The sequence below is a fragment of the Vanessa tameamea genome, chromosome 13, assembly GCF_037043105.1.
Source record: "Vanessa tameamea isolate UH-Manoa-2023 chromosome 13, ilVanTame1 primary haplotype, whole genome shotgun sequence".
NCBI lineage: Eukaryota > Metazoa > Arthropoda > Insecta > Lepidoptera > Nymphalidae > Vanessa > Vanessa tameamea.
In genome coordinates, this window is record NC_087321.1 from 11,487,671 (window position 1) to 11,507,952 (window position 20,282).

At 30.9% G+C, this 20,282-nt stretch overlaps 3 protein-coding genes across 3 annotated transcripts in view; 1 reads left to right on the top strand and 2 right to left on the bottom strand.

Moving 5' to 3' along the window:
* Positions 1-9,627, top strand: part of Cht6 (Chitinase 6) — a 91,245-nt gene extending 81,618 nt beyond the window's left edge. Inside the window, exons 21-25 of the mRNA XM_026632382.2 lie at positions 6,827-7,003; positions 7,141-7,395; positions 7,481-8,380; positions 8,527-8,928; positions 9,018-9,627. Of these exons, the coding sequence (XP_026488167.2) occupies positions 6,827-7,003; positions 7,141-7,395; positions 7,481-8,380; positions 8,527-8,928; positions 9,018-9,211 (1,928 nt within the window). The 3' untranslated portion in view covers positions 9,212-9,627. The remainder of the gene's footprint in view (positions 1-6,826; positions 7,004-7,140; positions 7,396-7,480; positions 8,381-8,526; positions 8,929-9,017) is intronic.
* A 586-nt stretch (positions 9,628-10,213) lies between these two features.
* Positions 10,214-13,924, bottom strand: LOC113394916 (probable RNA 3'-terminal phosphate cyclase-like protein). Its single transcript, XM_026632387.2, has 6 exons — positions 13,507-13,924; positions 13,181-13,366; positions 12,616-12,785; positions 11,981-12,115; positions 10,757-10,927; positions 10,214-10,432 (listed from the first exon to the last, which is right to left on the bottom strand). The coding sequence occupies exons 1-6, from the start codon at positions 13,796-13,798 to the stop codon at positions 10,232-10,234; spliced, it is 1,155 nt and encodes a 384-aa protein (XP_026488172.1). The 5' UTR covers positions 13,799-13,924; the 3' UTR covers positions 10,214-10,231.
* Positions 13,925-14,380: 456 nt separating this feature from the next.
* LOC113394915 (folylpolyglutamate synthase, mitochondrial-like) lies at positions 14,381-19,746 on the bottom strand. Its single transcript, XM_026632386.2, has 8 exons — positions 19,337-19,746; positions 18,895-18,975; positions 17,983-18,090; positions 17,153-17,332; positions 16,522-16,658; positions 15,612-15,792; positions 15,028-15,407; positions 14,381-14,823 (listed from the first exon to the last, which is right to left on the bottom strand). The coding sequence occupies exons 1-8, from the start codon at positions 19,415-19,417 to the stop codon at positions 14,454-14,456; spliced, it is 1,518 nt and encodes a 505-aa protein (XP_026488171.2). The 5' UTR covers positions 19,418-19,746; the 3' UTR covers positions 14,381-14,453.
* Positions 19,747-20,282: the final 536 nt, after the last annotated feature.

Here is a 20,282-nt window from a genome sequence, read left to right on the forward strand (position 1 = left end):
CCGTTGGGAGAAATAAAGTTTACTTTTGATAGATTCATAGAGAACCAACAAACAACCAAAAATGACAGTTGAAGGACCCAATGGGGTGTATTGCCTAGACATGTTTAATTTGCATAATATTTGGGTTGGGCATTATTTATAAATGTTTTTAAATAATATCTGATATATGTTATTTGGGTTCTGTGTGTTTATAATAACATACGTGCCCTGCTATGGTCGAAATATATTTGTAACCTAACAACATATATACACAAAATAATTCAAAAACTGATAATGATAAACACTAGACCTGATTATTTAAATTTAAGATCTATTTAAATGCAATAAAGTTCAATATACCTTGTTACAGCAATGATGTTATCAATTATCATCATTCGCCTTTCGAAACGCTTGTCGGTTTTGGAAAGGCAGAGTCAAGTTCTTAAAACCGACCTTGCAGATTCTTTGATAAATGATTATAGCTAAAATTTTATATACTTAATTACAAATTTAGCCAAACTGTGTTAATTTGTACAACATTGTAAATAATTTGAAATTCGCAATAGCACATTCTACTCTACATTTCTGGTGGCTTCGTCGTACATCTACATCTACGTTTTGCGAGTTCTTCGTTTAAAAAAAGGCTTTTTGAGTTTTCGTATCGTTCAATAACAATCCATGTTATCGGATATAATTTATTAAGAAAAGGTTTTAAACATATAAAAACTATAAAAACGAATCTAAACGAATAAATGAATAAGTCGTATAACATTTTGTTCTAAATTTGAATTTACACTTAATACTTCCCTATGGATTAAAAAAAAAATAAAAATCTAATTTTTATATTTTATAAAAATTAAATATATATAGTTACATACACATATCTTAGACGGTAACTATATATTAGTTACTTAATAATAAAATTAAACATTGCTAAGACAGTAACAGACAAATAAATAACTCTGGCATGAAGAAAATGTTTAACCTTTCTATGAAACGGAATGAGGAGCTTACGTTTATTATAAAGATAACATCTAGAATAGAGTGTTGTCATTTTAATAGTCCGACATATTTTTGTAAGCATTTAACAACTTATTTAACTATATATGTACCTTAAATATACATATATATATGCAAAAACTTTGAAGAAAATGTTTTAATAAGTCCAATCTGAGATATTGGTTGTTTTATAACACATAATATATAATTAGATTGCTTTTGGAATCATTGTTACAAGCCTAATCAACCAGATATTATTCAAAAGAAATATGTATTTCAATTGCTGAGAGCAATTCTAGCTTTAAGCGTAAGCGTAAAATAATTTTACTTAAAGAAAACAATGTAGTTAGTAAATATTATTTATATGTTTAGTTGTTCTGCGCCAGCAAAGTTGGAAGATATATTAATAATACAAACATCATCATCAATCATTCAACTATTTATGCAGCTGTTAAACGAAGCGTTCTCTACATTTCAAATTAAAATAACACGCCTCATAAAAATGCACATTAGTACAAAATAGGCGCGAATTTTCTCTCGTATATTCTTTGTATTTAAAAAATAGTAATATAATATGAAAAGAAAAATTTCATGTTACAATTAGTAAATATTAAATGACTCAACCAAAATAAACAAGGATGAACTGTAGATTTTTTTTTTAATTTATTGAGGTTTTTTTTTTTTTAATGTAATTACAGTCTTGAGTGTTATGTTGAATGTGTAATAATGTAGTGTTGACTGTGTGTCAACACTATATTACAATGAAGGTCTACGCCTAGAGTTGCTTAATAAAATTATTGAAATAAGTATTTAATTTTTTAAAAGCGATTGTTGAGATGTATATAACTAAGAATAGTGATACTCAAATTTAAAAAATTAAATCCAAAAGTGTACGAGTGTTAACACTCATAGAAACGAAAAACAAAACAATTCTATTTATTGCCATATCTCAAGAATAACGAAAAAATCACAACACTTACAAGCGTTTAAAAACATAAATGAAATTAAAGTATTGACGAGAAAAAAATGTCGGACAGTTTTCAAAAATATTTGACGTTTCTTTCACTTCTTGAATTGATCTATACAATTTACGCAAACAATCTTGATTCCGTGAACTAAAAAGAGTATAATAAAAATAGTTTATCGATCACAAAGCAAACTCTGATGCTTCGCGTCAGGAGTCGGGCGAGATATGTAGTTACATAATATGCTCATCTTGACATTTTCGGTGAGAACTTTCTAGTTCAAAGAAATTCATCTCGGCTTTTTAGGATCAACAATTTATATAGCTACATAACAGTCATAATACCTACTCTCGACACTATAATACCTCTCTTTTAGAAGGTTAAATTTACATTTCGAGCGATGACAAATTGAAGAAAATAATCTTTTAAAATGATGATTGAAAGTGTTTGTGCTCGTTTCTGTGTATTTCGACTTTACAGTGGTTTATATTTGAGCATACTTTTGCACTAACTCTTGTGCAGTTGGATAAACTGCATTGAGAATGGCCACCCTAAACAAAATCGGTGACTGGAGGATATTATCATCAAACTATTTAGACGGGACTTAAAAAAAATATCTATAAAAAATTACAAACGAAATCAGATATTTAGTATTATTTTGTCTACTCACGAACCGAAAACACTACTACACCAATATACATAAAACTTATTTCAGAGGATTCAAAGAAGGTTTTGTATATAATATTATTTGCATAATATCACGGTTACTGTTTTCCTTCGTTTATATTACACAGCAATGCATATTTATATTCATTTTTTAAAGTTATCTAATTATTATATTACAATATTAAAAATTATAAAAATAAAAAAAATTATAACTATTTACAATACAAAGCCTATTATTTCTATTAGTTAGGTATCGTTATTTATTATTGCTAAAAAAAATATTACGTACTGCTGTCCAATTATTTATATTAATGATTTTACGTTCTAATAAGTTAGTATTACTATATTAAATATTAAAATTAAATTGTAAAAGAGTATTTTTGGTTTTTTATTAGTATTTAACAGACATCTGTTTTGAGATGTGTCAGTTGAGAAGACATTTGATTTCTTAATTATTTTTTTACTGGCAATACTTAAAAAAAAAACTATTCTAAATAAGTAACACAAAACATATCAATTTAAACGCAAATAAAATATGTAGTAAATATATAATTAATAAAATCAACTCGCTAACTTGACAAGTTGCCATAAAAAGCGGGTGAAACTGAGCTTCACGACTAGTCGCCGTCCTCGTCTCCGAGATGTAGTGAAAGCAACCGGTCAAGTGTACAGACTTTCTTGCACGTAGTTACGTTATAGCATATTAGATAATCATTGATTATTGTATATTTAAAGGAATTTATTGGTTTAGATAATTTGAAGTTGATTAATTAATCAAACGCGCTTAGAATTAAGTACTTTTAATGTAGTTTTTATTATTATTGACTTAGGAATCAATTTAGTATGTACAAAATAATTCAAATTAAATGTTATATTATGAAAACACTCGTAAAAAATGAATTTGGCGGATATATTTGTTACAAGATGATATTATTAAAATTATCGCGCAAAACAGTCCTGTGAATTAAACTTTCCCCGCCCGTGGAACATAAAGCTTATGTTTAAAAAAACAAACACGATAATCTTTATGATTATTCTAATTATTAAAAAAATATATCAAAGTAATTGTACATTGATTTCTATTTTTCAAATATTTTATTTTATTATTTAAGTATCTGCAATAACATAAGGTACTTTGTTATCTATATTATTATGTATATAAAAGCGAAATACCACTCACTGTCTAATCATGAAATCTCAGAAACTATAACACCACAAACATGAAATTTGGGACGTAGGTTCCTATTGTGTGTAGACATCCGCTAAGAACGGATTTTACGGAACTCTCCCCCTAAGGGACTAAAACGGTTGTTGGAAGTTTGTGTTTTATAAAAAGCCGGTTCCGCTAGTATTCTTATATAATTATCAAATATCTGAAATCAATTAGCTGTTCACACGTGTTTTAATCTAAGTACTACATTAAACATCGCTTTAATCTCCGTAAGATTCTGATGTTATCGTTAACTTGCGATGCATCTCGCTATTGTAACTTGTTAACCTTTAACGAGATCAGATAATAGGTTGAGTTAATAAAATTAATATCTAATTTACCCTTTGTGATATATCGTATAGATCTATGAACTCACGATGGCGCGCTCATCCACAGTAAATTTATCGGTGTGCATTATATTGAGTGAAGTTCGTACTTACAAGATGTATCAGTGTGCGTGTGTCGATTAACGTAAAAGTAACGACAGCAAAAAATACAAATTAGATAATATCTGTTAATGAGCGCCGATAAATAATTTAACGAGGAGACGAATTATATCAATATATAAGAAAAGGAGTTATAAATTAGTTCAACAAAATTTATTTGTTGTTGATCGGAAAAATATCATACAATTTTTTAATCGTCGTCCAATTTGACGTGTGTTTTCCTTTATTATTCCGTTTTTAATTTCCTATGAATTATTAGTATCTGCCACCAAAGTCAGAAATCAAAATTAACTCACAAATACTTCGAATTGTTATTAGAATCGTCATTTTACATGTATCTATTATTTGTATTATTATCACAATAAGTCTTTAGTCTTGTATAACTCTCTTTACGCATTAAATTACTATAAGATCTATGTTTAATACCGGTGTACATATAAGGTATTTAGAAGATCCCATAGACAATTTACTACTTTTTAACTAGTTTGACACATTCTTAATACTTATTATTAAATGTCAAATTTTCCGATTACCTATTTAAATATGTAGATTCTACTTAAAACTGGCAAGTTTCTCGGTAGTTACTCTTACGAATTCGGATTATATACTATAGGTATATTCTTTATGTATGTCTTGTTTCACCAAAGTGACGTTCCTTACCTTTTTATTTATTCCTTAAGAACTCGTCATATATGCTTTTACATGCCAAATTAGTGTCGTGGGAAAATGACCCCTTTTGCAACAACATTAGCCCTATTATTGCACGTGTCCCACGCTCTTGTGACAGTTTCATTTTCACTGCTAATTTTCTCTTGTGTAACATCGGAGCTAAAACGACGCTCGCATCATTGTTATCGCATGATTTACTAAAAACGTGAAACGTGATTATTTAACAGTTAATTTAACTAAAATACGTATCTTATTCTAATTATTTAGACGACAATGAATGTTACCGAAGTCAAATTTGTTAAAGTTCGCACGCTCAGTTATTTAACTTTATATTATATAATGTTTTGAGGAAGTATTAATGTGTAGCGACAATAATTCTTCCTTAACGTTTTCTCAATATTTTTATTTATAGTCTTTATAATCTTTAGCACTAGAAGTACTTATTTAAAGTCGATTAGTTTGTTCTCACTGTGGTTTTATTTTTTGAAGTTTGTTACCGAGTTCGTATCCGTCATTTATGAACCGATTAGGAAAATTATTATTTTATTCGGGACTTCCCCTCCCTAGTTGGCCTGTAAATTTGAAGAAATAATATCTAAGAATGAAATAATACAGTATAAATTTTTTAATAGGCTGGTATTTTATTTTCTGAGAGTTTTATTGGAATTTGTATTTTTTGTCAACATTTTTAACTTATATTTCATTAAATGAATGATAAGATAGACCAGTAGTTAGAATATGTGAGCATTAAGTGTAGATTGCGGATTCAAATCATATTTAGCAGAGTGACGGAAAAACTTCCAAACTTAGCAATAAACTGTTTCGGAGAGGAGGACTTCATCATCATCATCTTCAGAGGGACATTTACATCTTTATTTTTCATGCAGTTAACTTGTCTTAAAACAAGTTTTGTAAACCCGGATTGTGTGTGAAATGTTGTCTTGAAAGCAGCATTTTATATGCCCGATACGTTGTCATTGTGAAATGTATCGACAAAAGAAATGGGAGCAAATTAATCAGTCTACAATTATATCGAACTTTTCTTGCATCATCGTATTCGTACCTAATACGGACTTGATTTCTATAACCATTTAATTCTCATACTTTCGCACGGGTTCAATTGTTATATCATCTTTTGATATGTATTCATTAATTTAAAGAAAAAAAACGCAAGTTGAATTAAATGTTTTTAAAACGAACACATATTTATTGTAAATAATCGTAATTGCCCAGTGGTTAGAAAAGGTAAATCTTAGTTGAAGATTGTAACTTCTTTCTAGGGCAAACTCTAAATTTAATGTGCTTTGTTTATTTTTACTATTAACCTCGTGCTCGGCGTAAAGAAAAGCATTTTGAAGAAATCTACATGTGTCGCAATGTAACAACGTGATGGAATATATTCCAACTCGAAATAAGTCGTGACTTGTGACTACTACGCCTAAGCCACGGCTTAAGCATAGCAGGGACACAAATACTATTACTTATATTTAAGACTGAAAATCCGCCAAAATGAGGTCCAAAAAATAAGGGACGTCGTAACACCTTACATTCATTGTTCTCCTCTCGATTGTTTGAAAGAAACCCATTTAACCTTTCCTTAACTGACGCCAGTTACCAGTATAGAGAGATACTTGCATTCTACGTATAGAGACTCGCATCCGGCCATTTATCGGTCTGCGAGCTCAAAACAATACTGTGAATTCGGTCTTTCCGAAGACTTTCAATTTCATTGCTTTAAGATTCACTTTAACAAAATGTAATTCCGATTTTGTAATGTCTGTCTGGCTATTTACCTTTATATTAAATCGTAAGACCAAAACCTAATATTTATTACCAATTATTTAACCTATGTAATTAAATATATATGAATATTAACTAACTTTATTTCTCAGCAACAACCCCCAAACCTTCCACCACAACGCTGACACCGGTAGCGATATCACGCCGGCCGTTCCGAGTTGCGAGTCGCCGCCGCCCTATTTCTTCAACCACTTCTACCACTACTACACCTAGAACAACCACCGCGTTCATAGAGAGCGAGGAGTCATTACAGGATATTGGAGATATAGGTATGATAGACCGAACATAAAAAAAAAACCTCCTTACAAAGAGGATTTATTTGATCACAGAATTCAACAAATATTTATTTTATTTATAAAAGTTAAACAAATTTATATGATATATTTAATCAAGAATATTTCCCCAGACGCGATAGAGGATCCGTCGCTTAAATCCAACTCATTACCAAGACCAACAACCAGCGCGCAACGAAGACGTCCTCTCATTCAACTGAAGAGTGACCAAGACCAGAGCCCGTCAGCAACAAACGAAGATGAGAAGAAGCGACAAAGTAAGAAATACAGTTCTAGTTTCAAGCAAAATCAGTTGGATGAAATCATTAAATTGAGAGGTAGCGCAGAAGAAATAGACATCACTACTGAAGGCAGAACCACACTCGAAGGTAACTTTATACAGAACGCAAAAAACAAAATACTTAACTCTTATTATTAACTCTTATATAATAATCATAAACTCTAAATTCACAGATATAAGCGCTGAAACAGCTGTGGCATTAGCCGCTCACCAACTCTTAGCAGCACCGATACCAATTATACCAGATTACGACGACGAACCTAATCCAACAAGGAAAACACCTCAAACAATAGTAGACTATAAATTCACTAGTCCAGAGTACACTGAAGACTTTACAAAAGGTCAGACTTATTTACCAGAATATTCACGAACACCAGCCTATACGTCAAAACCAAGGACCGTCGAAACATCTACCAACAGTTATACCTCTCATCTAACTGACCCTGATACGCCTTCCTCAACTCGATCATCATCTGACACCAGATTACCCACCTATACCACAACAGGAGCATACACGAGCAGAAATTCAAGGCCAATAGAATCGACGAATAAAGCAAACCCAACCATACCTGGTGTAACGCTCAGGATAGGTTCAGAAGGCTCTGGCGAATCGACAGCCAGATACACGAATATCCAAAATGAAATAAATCCCTCAATTTACACAACTAACAATTACGAATCTAGAGTATCAAAACCTGGGTTAACGACTAATATACTAAACCCAACGACCGCTGGAGTATCATTGAATTTACGAGAATCAACATTGCAATATACTGCTTCTAATCGCGACGTGTCACCGACTTACCCTACAGCTTTCACGAGCAAAATATCTAGACCCTCAGGCTTTTCCCCCAATTTAGTTAATATAGATGAAGTGGAAGAGGGCAAGTCGACAGTGAGGTATCAGGGTTCGAATGTGAGAGGTCCATCTACTGCTAGATACGAAGGATCTAGCGAGAAGATTCCGGTACCAGTTGTCTTTGGGTACTCGACTGGTGGCCAGGGCTTGCAAGAGCCTTCGTATTTCACCAGGGAATACCTTTTGGAGTCACCAGTGACAAAAGCTTATGATGGTAAGGCAATAATCACTAGTTAATAAAACTATATGAAAATCTCGTTACTTATAATTGTAGATCAATATTTTGCAAAAAATTGTTAATACAAAGTATACATATATACTAGTAATATAATAAATTAAATATTACAGTTTATGTTTCAGATGAATACCAATATCTGTCACCTGTGACGACACCACAGACATCTACTAGAAAACCACCGAGGAGGAAAACGATATTCCGAAGAATTTCCACCACCCAGTCAACAACCTCCGTCCTTCCACAAACCACTCAAAAACCACGAAGAACTACTAGAAAACCTTTCGAGAAAATAGCGATACGAAAGAACCAGCTACAGAAGAATACAGTGCAACAAGAAATAATCCAAAAGGAACCTGTTCAGAAGAAATTTGTTCAAAAAACACCAGTTCAAAAGACTCCCGTGCAAACAGTTCAGAAACCAAATAGACCTAAACCTATTACAGATTATGATTATTACGATGCTAGCCAAGAAGAAGTAGCCGATAAATACGAAGAAGGCACGAAAGTGATCCTTCATGCAAAAGGTTGGTTTCGATAACATTAATACTTTATTTGCTAAATTAAACTAACAATTAAGCATATTTTTTTCTAATGAATATTTATTTTTCAACAGGTAACATCGAGTGTTTAGATATAGGTAATTTCCCTCATCCCTCTTCTTGTAAGAAGTTCATATCGTGTGCTCGAATGGAGAGTGGTGCTATTGTTGGATGGGAGTACATTTGCCCAAAGGGATTATCTTTTGATCCTGTAGGGGGAATATGTAATTGGTCTGCAGGCTTAGGATGTTTCGAAAAAGATACATGAAATTGATTTATACTAATACGTCATTGTGATGAAGTAAAATAACTTGAAATAAATGTTTTATATGCGCTCTTCAGTCAAAAACACTCAATAAAAGTATTGATTTGAGTGAAAAAATAAGAAGAATATAACGTCACAGCGTATTAGACATAATGTTCGAATGTACTTATGTATATAACTATTTTTGTAAATCCACTTTTACAAAATCCTATACCTACTTATAAGAATCCTCAGTTAATACTCACTTAATGTGTTGGATATACAAAAATAGGTCTAATTATTTGTATTTACTTTTTTATTGGCTGTTGTATTTATTTATAATTTATATAGTATAAATTTATATTATCTATTTTTGTATACTCAACGTCTATTTTAATTCAATCACTGCCACTTTTGTACTTTTATATAGAAAAAAATAATATACTTAGGCGTATTTTTTCTTAGTCTTAGTAATATCATTCATCACTCAAATTTTCTAATTATTGTCTACGACATTATTTTAAAAATGTATAGGAAATGTAACTCCAAAATGTGCCTTAATTATTTTACAATAAAATTAGCATTAAGTTATATTATGTGATTAGAATTTATAAAAATAAAAAATACAAAATAAATTGTCTTTTATTAAAACTTACGTATTAATATAAGAAATAAATTAATATGGATCATGATCGTCTTGCCTTTCTTGGTGATAGAGCTTTGAGCTAGTCCGTGTGGGTTAATACTACCAACACATACGTGAACTCCAATCAACTCCAACAACACTACGAACGTGATGCATTAGCAACGTATGCAATGTTGAATATTTCTTATAGTGCCAATGTCTACACTACGTGGTGAACACTTAACCAGGTGGCTCATTTTTGAGTCCGCCCATGTAATATATAAAAAAAAGGTTTCCATTACTTGTAAAAAGTCCTTGGATAATCAGTATTATTTAAATAATTAATATAATCAATACAGATATCAACAATATATGAAACAGTTAATAAAATAAAACCACAGTTTAGAGTATATAGTCATTTATAAAGTTCTCTTGCTAATATTTACATAACCAATACCAATGCAGGTCATTTTTACTTTCTGAGCTGAAGATGTCTTTTCCTCGTCGTCTGAGCTCATTTCATCGTCATCAGAGCTCAGGACTTCTAATTTGAACATTACTCCAAAGAACTCTTTAAGGTGCTGGAGAAATTTGATCGTGTAGTCTGAGAGAGGACCCACCTATTAATAAAAACAAAATAATAGTATTAATTAACCAAACCGAACCAAACCCAATGTTGTCTTTGTGGGTCAATTTCAAGGACCAACGGTATTTATTCTCAGCAGAGTAACCAAACGCGAAGCATGTTATAATATTCAAACACCAGAATAAGTACTCAATTCCTTACTCCCATAACCTGGTGGAACAAAAAATCTGACAAGACACGAGAAAATTCAGATTTAAAATGTTGCTTTCCTTGAACACAAAACTCAATAGCAATTTAATGACCAGGCCTACCAGCCTATTTAGAAGGAGTTGTATATTCAATAGAGTGAAATACTTACAATGCACTCGCTAACATCTTTTTGTCCGAGCGCCATCCACAGTGCCAGGATCCATTGAAACGCTGAATCGACCGCGCCACCACGATGGATCTCGTCCAGCAGCTTAAGGGCACACTCTCGGCCTAAATCTTCTGGTAGCGTTGCGTCGCCCGTACCTGCTTCTACAGATTTCTGTAATAGATTATATTTACTGCTTTTAGATTTAGATTAGTTTGTTTCCCCACTTTCACTAGAAGAACCAGCCAGAAGATCAGTAGTTACTCTTTTCCAACATTTGAAATACTAAGTTACGTCAATTAAGTACAATTAAAATTATATAATATATACTGCCCGAAAGTCAAGAAGTTTTAGCACCACGCTGTTTTAAAATCTCGTGTTGGATAATATGCTGTTTGTTTTTGTACAAGTGATTTGAATTTATTAATGGGCTAAATTAAAAAATACTGCAGAATTTTATTTTAGAAACGAATATCTTGCCCCAAGAAGGATTTATTGACTTTGCGGCGTCGAAAACTAGGCGTTATAAGTTTATCCTTATTTCTCGTGTCCATACAATGATTATCATAGATTCTATCAAAATTATCAATGTTTCTGTGAATATACATAACATCGTTGTATGTATATTATGACGCAACTGCAAGCCTTCCTACTTTCTTAAAAACATCCCGAAGGAAGTCTCAAGCCTTAAAATTGTACATCAACCAGACAGCTCTCATTTGTAAAATTAAAACAGATACAATACCTGTAGTGTTCCCCCTCAGTAATATGCCATAAGACTTAATACTATTAAAATAACTAAAATAGACTCGACCAGTGGTATCAATTAGTTGTGTAACTTCTCTAACCGCTTATGTTGCGGAACTGAGTCTTACTACGTTACGTTGGGGACGAAAAATGAGGATTCCACTGTAGTTTAGAATCTAATGTTACATTGAGATTGTTACTGAACAACACAATATTACAAATAACTTAAACTTAGACATCAAGATCATTTATATATACTAGAAAATGATAAGGACCAAAAATTTAACCTAATGGAACACCCATTTTTAGCACAATTATTATACAACAAAAAATTGTTATACTCTTTGGTTACCAAATACCTTTAACTTCGAAATCAAGGTTATTTATATATACTAGAAATTGAATTTAAGACTTTTAACATCATAAATTTTGTTTTTATTAAATGTAATTTAAATGGTATATTAATAAGATTTAACTTACAGATTCGGCACAGTAAAAAGTTTTGTCATTAGTTTCGGCTAGAAGACTTATTCCAAATGCAGGACTTTTCCCTGCATTAGGACCACGGCATTGATCTGTATTGATGTAAACATCTGGTAGGAAGTTTAACATCACCTGAAAATGATGCATACATACTTTATTGGTGAACACTCTTATGCACACATACTATCATCATTTTACTAGTAAGGTTACCACCATTTTGGAACACAATTTATTTAAAATGAATATAAAAAAAGACAAGCAACACATAGACAACAGTTATAATTTTCATTAATTTCTTTTTAAAAAGATCTATGATCATTGATTGATATTTTTTACTATATAAATATGAATCTTCTAATAACATATTATATTATTTTAACACTCTCCCTGTTCTTTGTATCACATAAAATGATTATTATATTGATATTCAAGGATATATTGTTTAACTATTGTATTAGGACAAGGAACCAGTTAATATGCATAATATAATTGAAATTTATATGAGAAAAATAAATATATATGTACATTTTAAAAACTTACATATTTTTTAAAAGTAAAACTAGTTAGTCAATAGATAATCTAAAAAATATTTTTTATGTAAATAAACAACAAAAAACAAAAAAGTAACCAACCCCTTTAGCTGTTTCTACGACTCTATTAGCCATGGTGGGTGACACTCTAAGGGCATACACCACACCACGAATCCTTTTCACCAGCCCCCATTTGCTCCACTGCAGGGGACGCAAGTGTCGCCTAACAGGACACTTGAATACTATCTCGCCACCACCAAGAGGCGGTGCACCTATAATAATAATTAATGTTTATTTAAAAATTGAGATATATAAAGCAATAACAGCAAAACAAATTGTTACAAGGGAGTGTGCTATTAAAATGTTGCTTATTACAGGAGAGTAGTAAAAGTATGAGGAAAGTTCCTCCAGTATTGTAATTTTGGACTTGATTTTCCAGTTACAATTTATTTCTTCAAGTTAATATTAATATTATAATAGTAAGATATATATGTAAAGGATTTGTTTGAAACTTAGGAAGTTTCAAATCCATTGTATATATAAGATTAATTGATCAATTGAAAGAATATTTCAAGTGATAATCAGTAACTTACATGAGTGAGACTGATTACATGGAAGTTAAATGTGTAACTGTGGAAATTTAATATTAACAATAAACAAAACTTACCTCTTCTTACTACTTTAAGCTCCAAACCATCATCGACAAGGATAAATTTCAATAGAATGGGTAGTGCAGCTGATTTAATCTTGTCTACAGACACATCAAGGTCATGATGAGTGACTCCTTGGAGCACTGCATTTAACGGTTCTTTACAAAATGGACCTAATGCTAACAGAACTTCTAAATAATAACCTAAAAATATATTTTAACATTTAGTACACAAGCAATTTTATATGATCAATAACATTTCTTTGTTGAGCAATATACCAAAACAGATATTTAATCATTTAAAATAAAAAGCTACCTACTACTTCTACTACCTTCTACCTTACCTATTCCTCTTTGGGTACAACAACTATGATTAATTTGACCGCCGACCAAAATTCCAGGTTGAAAATACAAGGAGGTTCCTGTTTCACTCAATTCAACCCGTGAACCATTTGTAATTTTGTCTAATAATCGAATTAGATTTACTTCGTACTCTCTTAGACCAGGGTCGTCATGGGTGCTTCGAATTTCTTCAATTTTTATGGCTCGTCCACTCAAAGTTGATAATAAAAGCCTTTGTCGGAACAGATTACTTCCTTTGTACAATAGTACGTCATTATGTAATATAGCAGGCATTTTTATATATAACTTACAATTTGATAAATCCAAAATTGTTTAAATCTTGCATAGAAAAGTATCATTTGAAAAGGTAAACATTAAATCATACCTCAAACACGTGTGGAAATATAAATGTCAAAACATTGCTAGTGTTGCCATTTGCCAAGCTATTTTTACTAGGTTATGTGTAGAAAATTTAGCTTATTTAGAATATTACTAGCTTGTTATATATTTTTAATATATTTTTAATTAATGTTTTAAATAGTCGTGTCTTGTTTCCATTTTTACGCATGACCTCAAAGTGCTCTTAGGAATCGATATAAAATAATTTAATTTTACACAGTTTGTGTCTATTAGCCCATTTTTTTCATAAGGAATATATACGAGGACATTAGGAGGGTATGACCAAAGTTTTATGAGAGAAACATCAGGGCTTTAAAGTCATAAACTTTTTTGTCAATTGACCATTTTTATTTATATCAAAAAAAATTATATTTAAGTGTACTTAAAATAAGAATGTAACATCGGTGATATTCTCTTTGTACAATTTAATTCTTACTTAAAATTAAAAGAGGTTGCAGTAAAACAAATCATTACAAAAAAAATATTTTTTACTTGTTTTGTTACAAAACAAAAATTCGATTAATATCACATGATTTTTATTTTGAATATGTTATACATCTTCACTGAGATTCGGATCTATAATCGAGAGAGCAGCTCCAACTAAATGTAATGAACCAGTTATTAAGACTGAAACGTTAGATTTCTTATTAATACATTGAAGAACATCAGACACACACTCTTGTATGGTGACTTTTGACAACTTATTCAATAGCTTCCATGTCATGGCATGATTGTCACATTTTAATAATAATTCTCTTTGTTCCAACATTGAATAATTATCATTTTTGTCCGTTACTTCTTTGTGTGCTTTTGGAATAACGAAATATACATCTTGAAAATCGATATCAGCTAGAGGTTTCAGAAGAAGCGTGGCATCTCGATCACCAGTTGCACTGAATATCAAAACTTTCGTGTGATCCCTGAAAAATAAATCATTTTAGTAAAAATTCTATATAAATTTAAGAGAGGGCTTCCTTTGCAAAGGCTAGGCTGTTACCGAAGTATGAATTTCATGATCTTGTAAAATTAGTTATTAAAGATGAATATTTACTTCACTTTATTATATATATAAAATATTAATTTCATATCGAGCTAGGAATATGCAGAAATCAATTTTTGTTAACCTGTTATTTTCTTCAAACCACTTCACACATATGGCCATAGATTCTTTTGTATGAGCTCCATCTAGGAAGAATTTGACATGATCGGTTTTTATTACTTGGTATCTTCCTGGCCAGTTGCAATCTTTCAAACCGATGACAGTTTCTTTGGTCAATGTGTCTACTAATATACATTTATTGTCACTGTCGGTATAATTATTTGTCATATCACTGTACTCTTGATTATTTATATTGTTTATGGTATGTCTCGCTTTACGCATCCAAGCGTGTGACAGTTGTATGGCAAGAGACGCATTGATTCTGTAAGCTTCTAGTTCTATAGAAATCTTATAGCCGTTTTGAAATTTGTACGTGTGAAATTCGGGAATTGTGGTTAAACAGCACTGAAAAATGGACCATAAATGAAGTCTTTAAACGATTCTATTATTTAATGATATTTTTCTATTATGTTATACAGAAATGTATATAATTATAAAAATGTCCTTTTCGATATTAATTTAGTTTAATTTATATTATTTCTAGTTACAAACAATTATTCAGTCTATTCCACTAAGTTAAGGCTCTATGATTATATAATTTATAGATACCTGGACATTAGATGCGACCGATCGAAGCACAGCCACAGCCTCCGGCGGTTGCTGCATGGTGTACGCTTCGCAGTCCGGTTTCATAATACCCGCCTTAGCTGCTGCTATTTCTGGCAACGTATTACCCAATATTGATGTATGATCAAGACCCAAAGACGTGATACCCACTATTGGAACTTTCCTAAAAGCACATTTTTAAAATATCACAATCAATATTGCTATCATGGTATTAAGATTGATAAAAAAAATTATATAAATAAAAAAAAAACAATTATATTGAATAGTCACAATTTTTTTTCTGATGTATTTTGATATTTATTTCATTGATTTAAGTTTTTTTTTCACTATGGCAACATTATCTTTAACACCTTATGTTGATTTTATATGACTTTAGTATACTTGTAACGGCGTGATCGAAGCATAACCCGCTACTATTTTAAGGCTCTTCTCTCGTTATCTTGTTAATGAGAAGATTCGGCATATTACATCAGAATACTACAGATAGAATTTTCTCCAATGTTTTCCTTAAACGCCTAACGCGTGACTGTAATTTATAGTTAATATGAACACAACTTTACCTGGTGCCTGCCAGGTAAAGTTGTGTTGTGTTAAAGTCGCTATTTTTAGCTATCGGATTTTGACTATTTATTTATAGAAGGAACGAAGCGGTCGAAGGTTTTGAGTCATTTATTATTAATCTATCATAACACTTCTCTCGATTATCGATAGATTATTGTTGGTCTCAAATTCATGGTTTGAAGATCTTTATTTCTCAAAAAGATTCATCATAAATTCTCAAATTCATCATAATTAAATCACTAAACCACGACTGTCAGATAGTTTAGAAACTCTGTTATCATAATAATAGTAAAGGAAACGTTTAAAAACACACATTTTTGTGTAATTGTACCTTAAAATATTAGTATAATCTACAATGCCTCCAATTCCCACCTCAATAATGGCTACATCAACCTTTTCTTTAAGAAACACATTGAATGCTAAGACCGTTAAGAAGGAAAAATACTTCGGCATGTCCCCTTCGACTGTCTAAAAATAAAAAAAAAATAAAGTTAAATAATATGAAAATGTTTTTCTGGTAACTATTTGATGTCAATTGAGAATTGACAACAACGCGAGATAAATTATAATGAGGCTGTGCGTAAATATATATACACAATGAACTTCTAGGAAATCGAAAAGGATGGTATTTTTATTATAATATCATTTTATAGGTATATTATCCTCCCCTCTCCCTTATAGCGTAGACCGTGTACCATAACCATGTAACTTTTTTTTTATATTCTAAGCACACACCTAATAAATACCTTCCAAAGATCATAAAAAAATATAATATTTTTTACGAAAATTATGAAGTAATGCGATTAATCTAAAACTATATTTTTTTACTTTAAGCTATGTTACGCTTTCTATATATTATAGAAACACCTAGAAACACTGTAGACAATTGTTGGAGTCTCTTAGCTAAAAGTAACTAAGTTTCTTTTTAAAGATGATTGCTAAGTTTAGAGTAGTTTAGTTACCTTCGATTCATATAGTGCATCATAAACTTGATGGAAATATTCAGCGAATTGAGACTTTGAAAGCATTCGCCCATCGAGACGGATGCGCTCCCGCACGACCACTAAATGCGGTGACGAGTAGAACCCCGTGCGGAAACCGTGCGCCCGTAATATAGATTCGCACATCGCACTAGTTGAACCCTAAAAATTTATTGATATTATATTCAATTTCCTGGACGTCTGATATTTCGATGTTGATCTGGGTTGAAATGGCATCATTCGCATCGAGTACCTATCTACTGCCAGTGGCGTAGCTATCAAACGAGCGTTGCGATGCGATCGAATTTCTTTTAATAACAGTGTCATGGTGTTCATATTTTAGTATTTTGTCAACTTTCGATCGATATATTTTGAGAGTCCAACCCATTTAATATCCTAAAAACTGTTTATTTCAATTTGGTATTTTATCAAGATCTGTTGATCAATATGAAAGTATAATTGAGCTGCTAAATTAAAACTCAACACTGACATGGGATGGATTTAGCAAAAAATATATTCTTTGTTTAATTGTTTAATAGTCTAAGAGTATACGGGAAGTGAAAATGCATCACAGGGTGTTTATTTTTCGTTTTTTTTTAAATGGTCATAATTTTTAAAATACATGACATAGATTTATTTTTTATTTTTCAGATAACTGTTATGACCTGGCCTATCACCCGGTACCGGCTTAACGTCGCATTCCGGGACACTCTGTATATGTGTAAAACAAATATAACTGATTCATGTGAAAATTATGTACCATACAAGATTTATATATAAACAAAAACATATTTAATGAATCCATAAATCACCTTTCCTTTGGTCCCAGCCACATGAATCACAGAGAGTTGATCTAACATCGGCATTGTTACACCAGTTCGCATTAGGTAGTTCTTCATATCTTTAAGATTTGTATTTTCCTGAAACATACAACATTTAACTTTGCCTATATTTACATTATACCAAAAGTATTTAATTTGACATAATAGCTTGACAAATTTACATTATATTGAGCCCATAGCAATTTTTTTTAAATACTTTAGATGTATAAAAATTAAATCCATATTATACTTATTTCAAAATTCTGGACTCCTAAAGTGATAGTGAATGAAAATGTGATAAGAAAAACTCAGTATAATATTTATTGGTACATTAAGTATCAGATTTCATAACAAAAATTAAAATTAACAACACATTTAGCTTAATAAATTATATTGATCATACAAATTATGTAATAATTATTTACACAGTGTCGCCGACTTCATCACATTAAATGAAACGACAGAATTCGAACGGAAATTAAAACAAAGTAAGTCACCATTTGCAAAATTAGTTCAATAACCTGTAAAAACAGCAGCACGAGCATTGGACGTACCCGCTCACCCCACAGTCCCCTTTGACTTCAGCCAGTATTACTTAATAATTTTATGAATGAATAGTTGGGAACGGCTAGTATTTAGACTCCGATTATGTTACAGGCTGTTGTAATGAAACACCATATATTATTTTGAGTATGATTTAATGTGTCAACATCACAGCCACATTGTATATGAGGTTACAAAATAAGTATGACTACAATTAAATATTATTATTTGACACTATTAATGTGTAATTTGATACTTTACAAAGAGTGAAACTTAATATGCTTTATGAGTTATTTATAAAACCTCTGTTAAGGATATGTATACATTTAAATTAATATATATAATTAAAATGTTGCTTACTTGACCAGCCTTAATGTCCTTACGGATCTGCTTAATTGTTGCTATATTTGATTGTAACAAGTTCAACTTGTGAATTGCATCCTAAAATAAATGTTATTAACTTGTATGAGTTTTTTTGGCAATTCATAGCTTATTTAATTTATTTTTTATACAATATGCAATAAAATAGGTAGAGTTGTCTATGTGCTTGACCAATTATAGGTAATCTTATTTAACTAAATAATTTAGTTATATAAAGTTGGTACAAATTTTATGTAATACTTTAATCATTTTTCCTTTTATTCATTAAATTAATTTTATAATTGGAAATGCGACACAGATATGAAAGGGATTTTTCATTAATCTCTGAAATTACATTAGAAAAATAATCACATGCTTGGATAAAACTTTTGTTAAATATTTTGAAGTTTGCAAGGAATAAAACGTAATATATGATATATACCTCATACGTCAACTTAGTGGAAGACATCCTTAAAACTATCTTATTCACTATATAAACACGACATAACCCGACGCTTTGCATCGGTTTACTAGATATAAACCAGTTTTCCAGTGAAATTACTTGTTCGTAAGTACGTAATCATTCCACACTTCCAGCAAAAAATGACCCCGGCTTTTAATGCGTGGAACTGAATGGTGTCATGTTTAGTTATAAGACTTATTAGAAAACAATCCAGTACTTATCAATGGATCGCTATGACTTCTGACCCGTTTGTACAACGCTCTTCTATAATATTGATTTATGGTTTTCATTTTGTAAAATGATAGACATCATAAAACTTGCATTTTACAAGACTTAATCTTAAAATTACAAAATTGGTTAGTGAAGTGTGAAACGTAATGATAACTGATAAGTGATTGTAATGTAATAGCAGTCTTTAGTGGAGTCATTGTAAGAAAATGACAGATTGTAGATAATAATGTCAGATGACTATATAGTAATGTCATTGTCAAAGTGAACAGATTATTTATTGCCTCCACTGGTGACAGTAGGTCTGGTTCGTTTTTTTTCCAGAGGATCGCAATTCGCATGAAATACGTAAATCTAAGGTTTTTTTTATCTTTATTCCTACTTCCATTGGAATATGCTATTTATGTATGTATGTAAAGATTAACATACTCGTCCTAGCTTGGAACGAATGCAAATTAGGCTAATTTTAAATATACAACACAAAAAATCAAAATAAAAATATACTTTATTCAAGTAGGCTTTTACAAGCACTTTTAAATCGTCATTTAACAAACTATTTAAAGTAAAACTACCACGTATATACGCACGAAAGTAGCTCTATACTAATAATTACAGGTTATTATTTTGGCAAAAATACTAGAGCTCAGACCGCGCATTAAAATGGGCACCTAAAAACATTAAAACTTATGACAATATT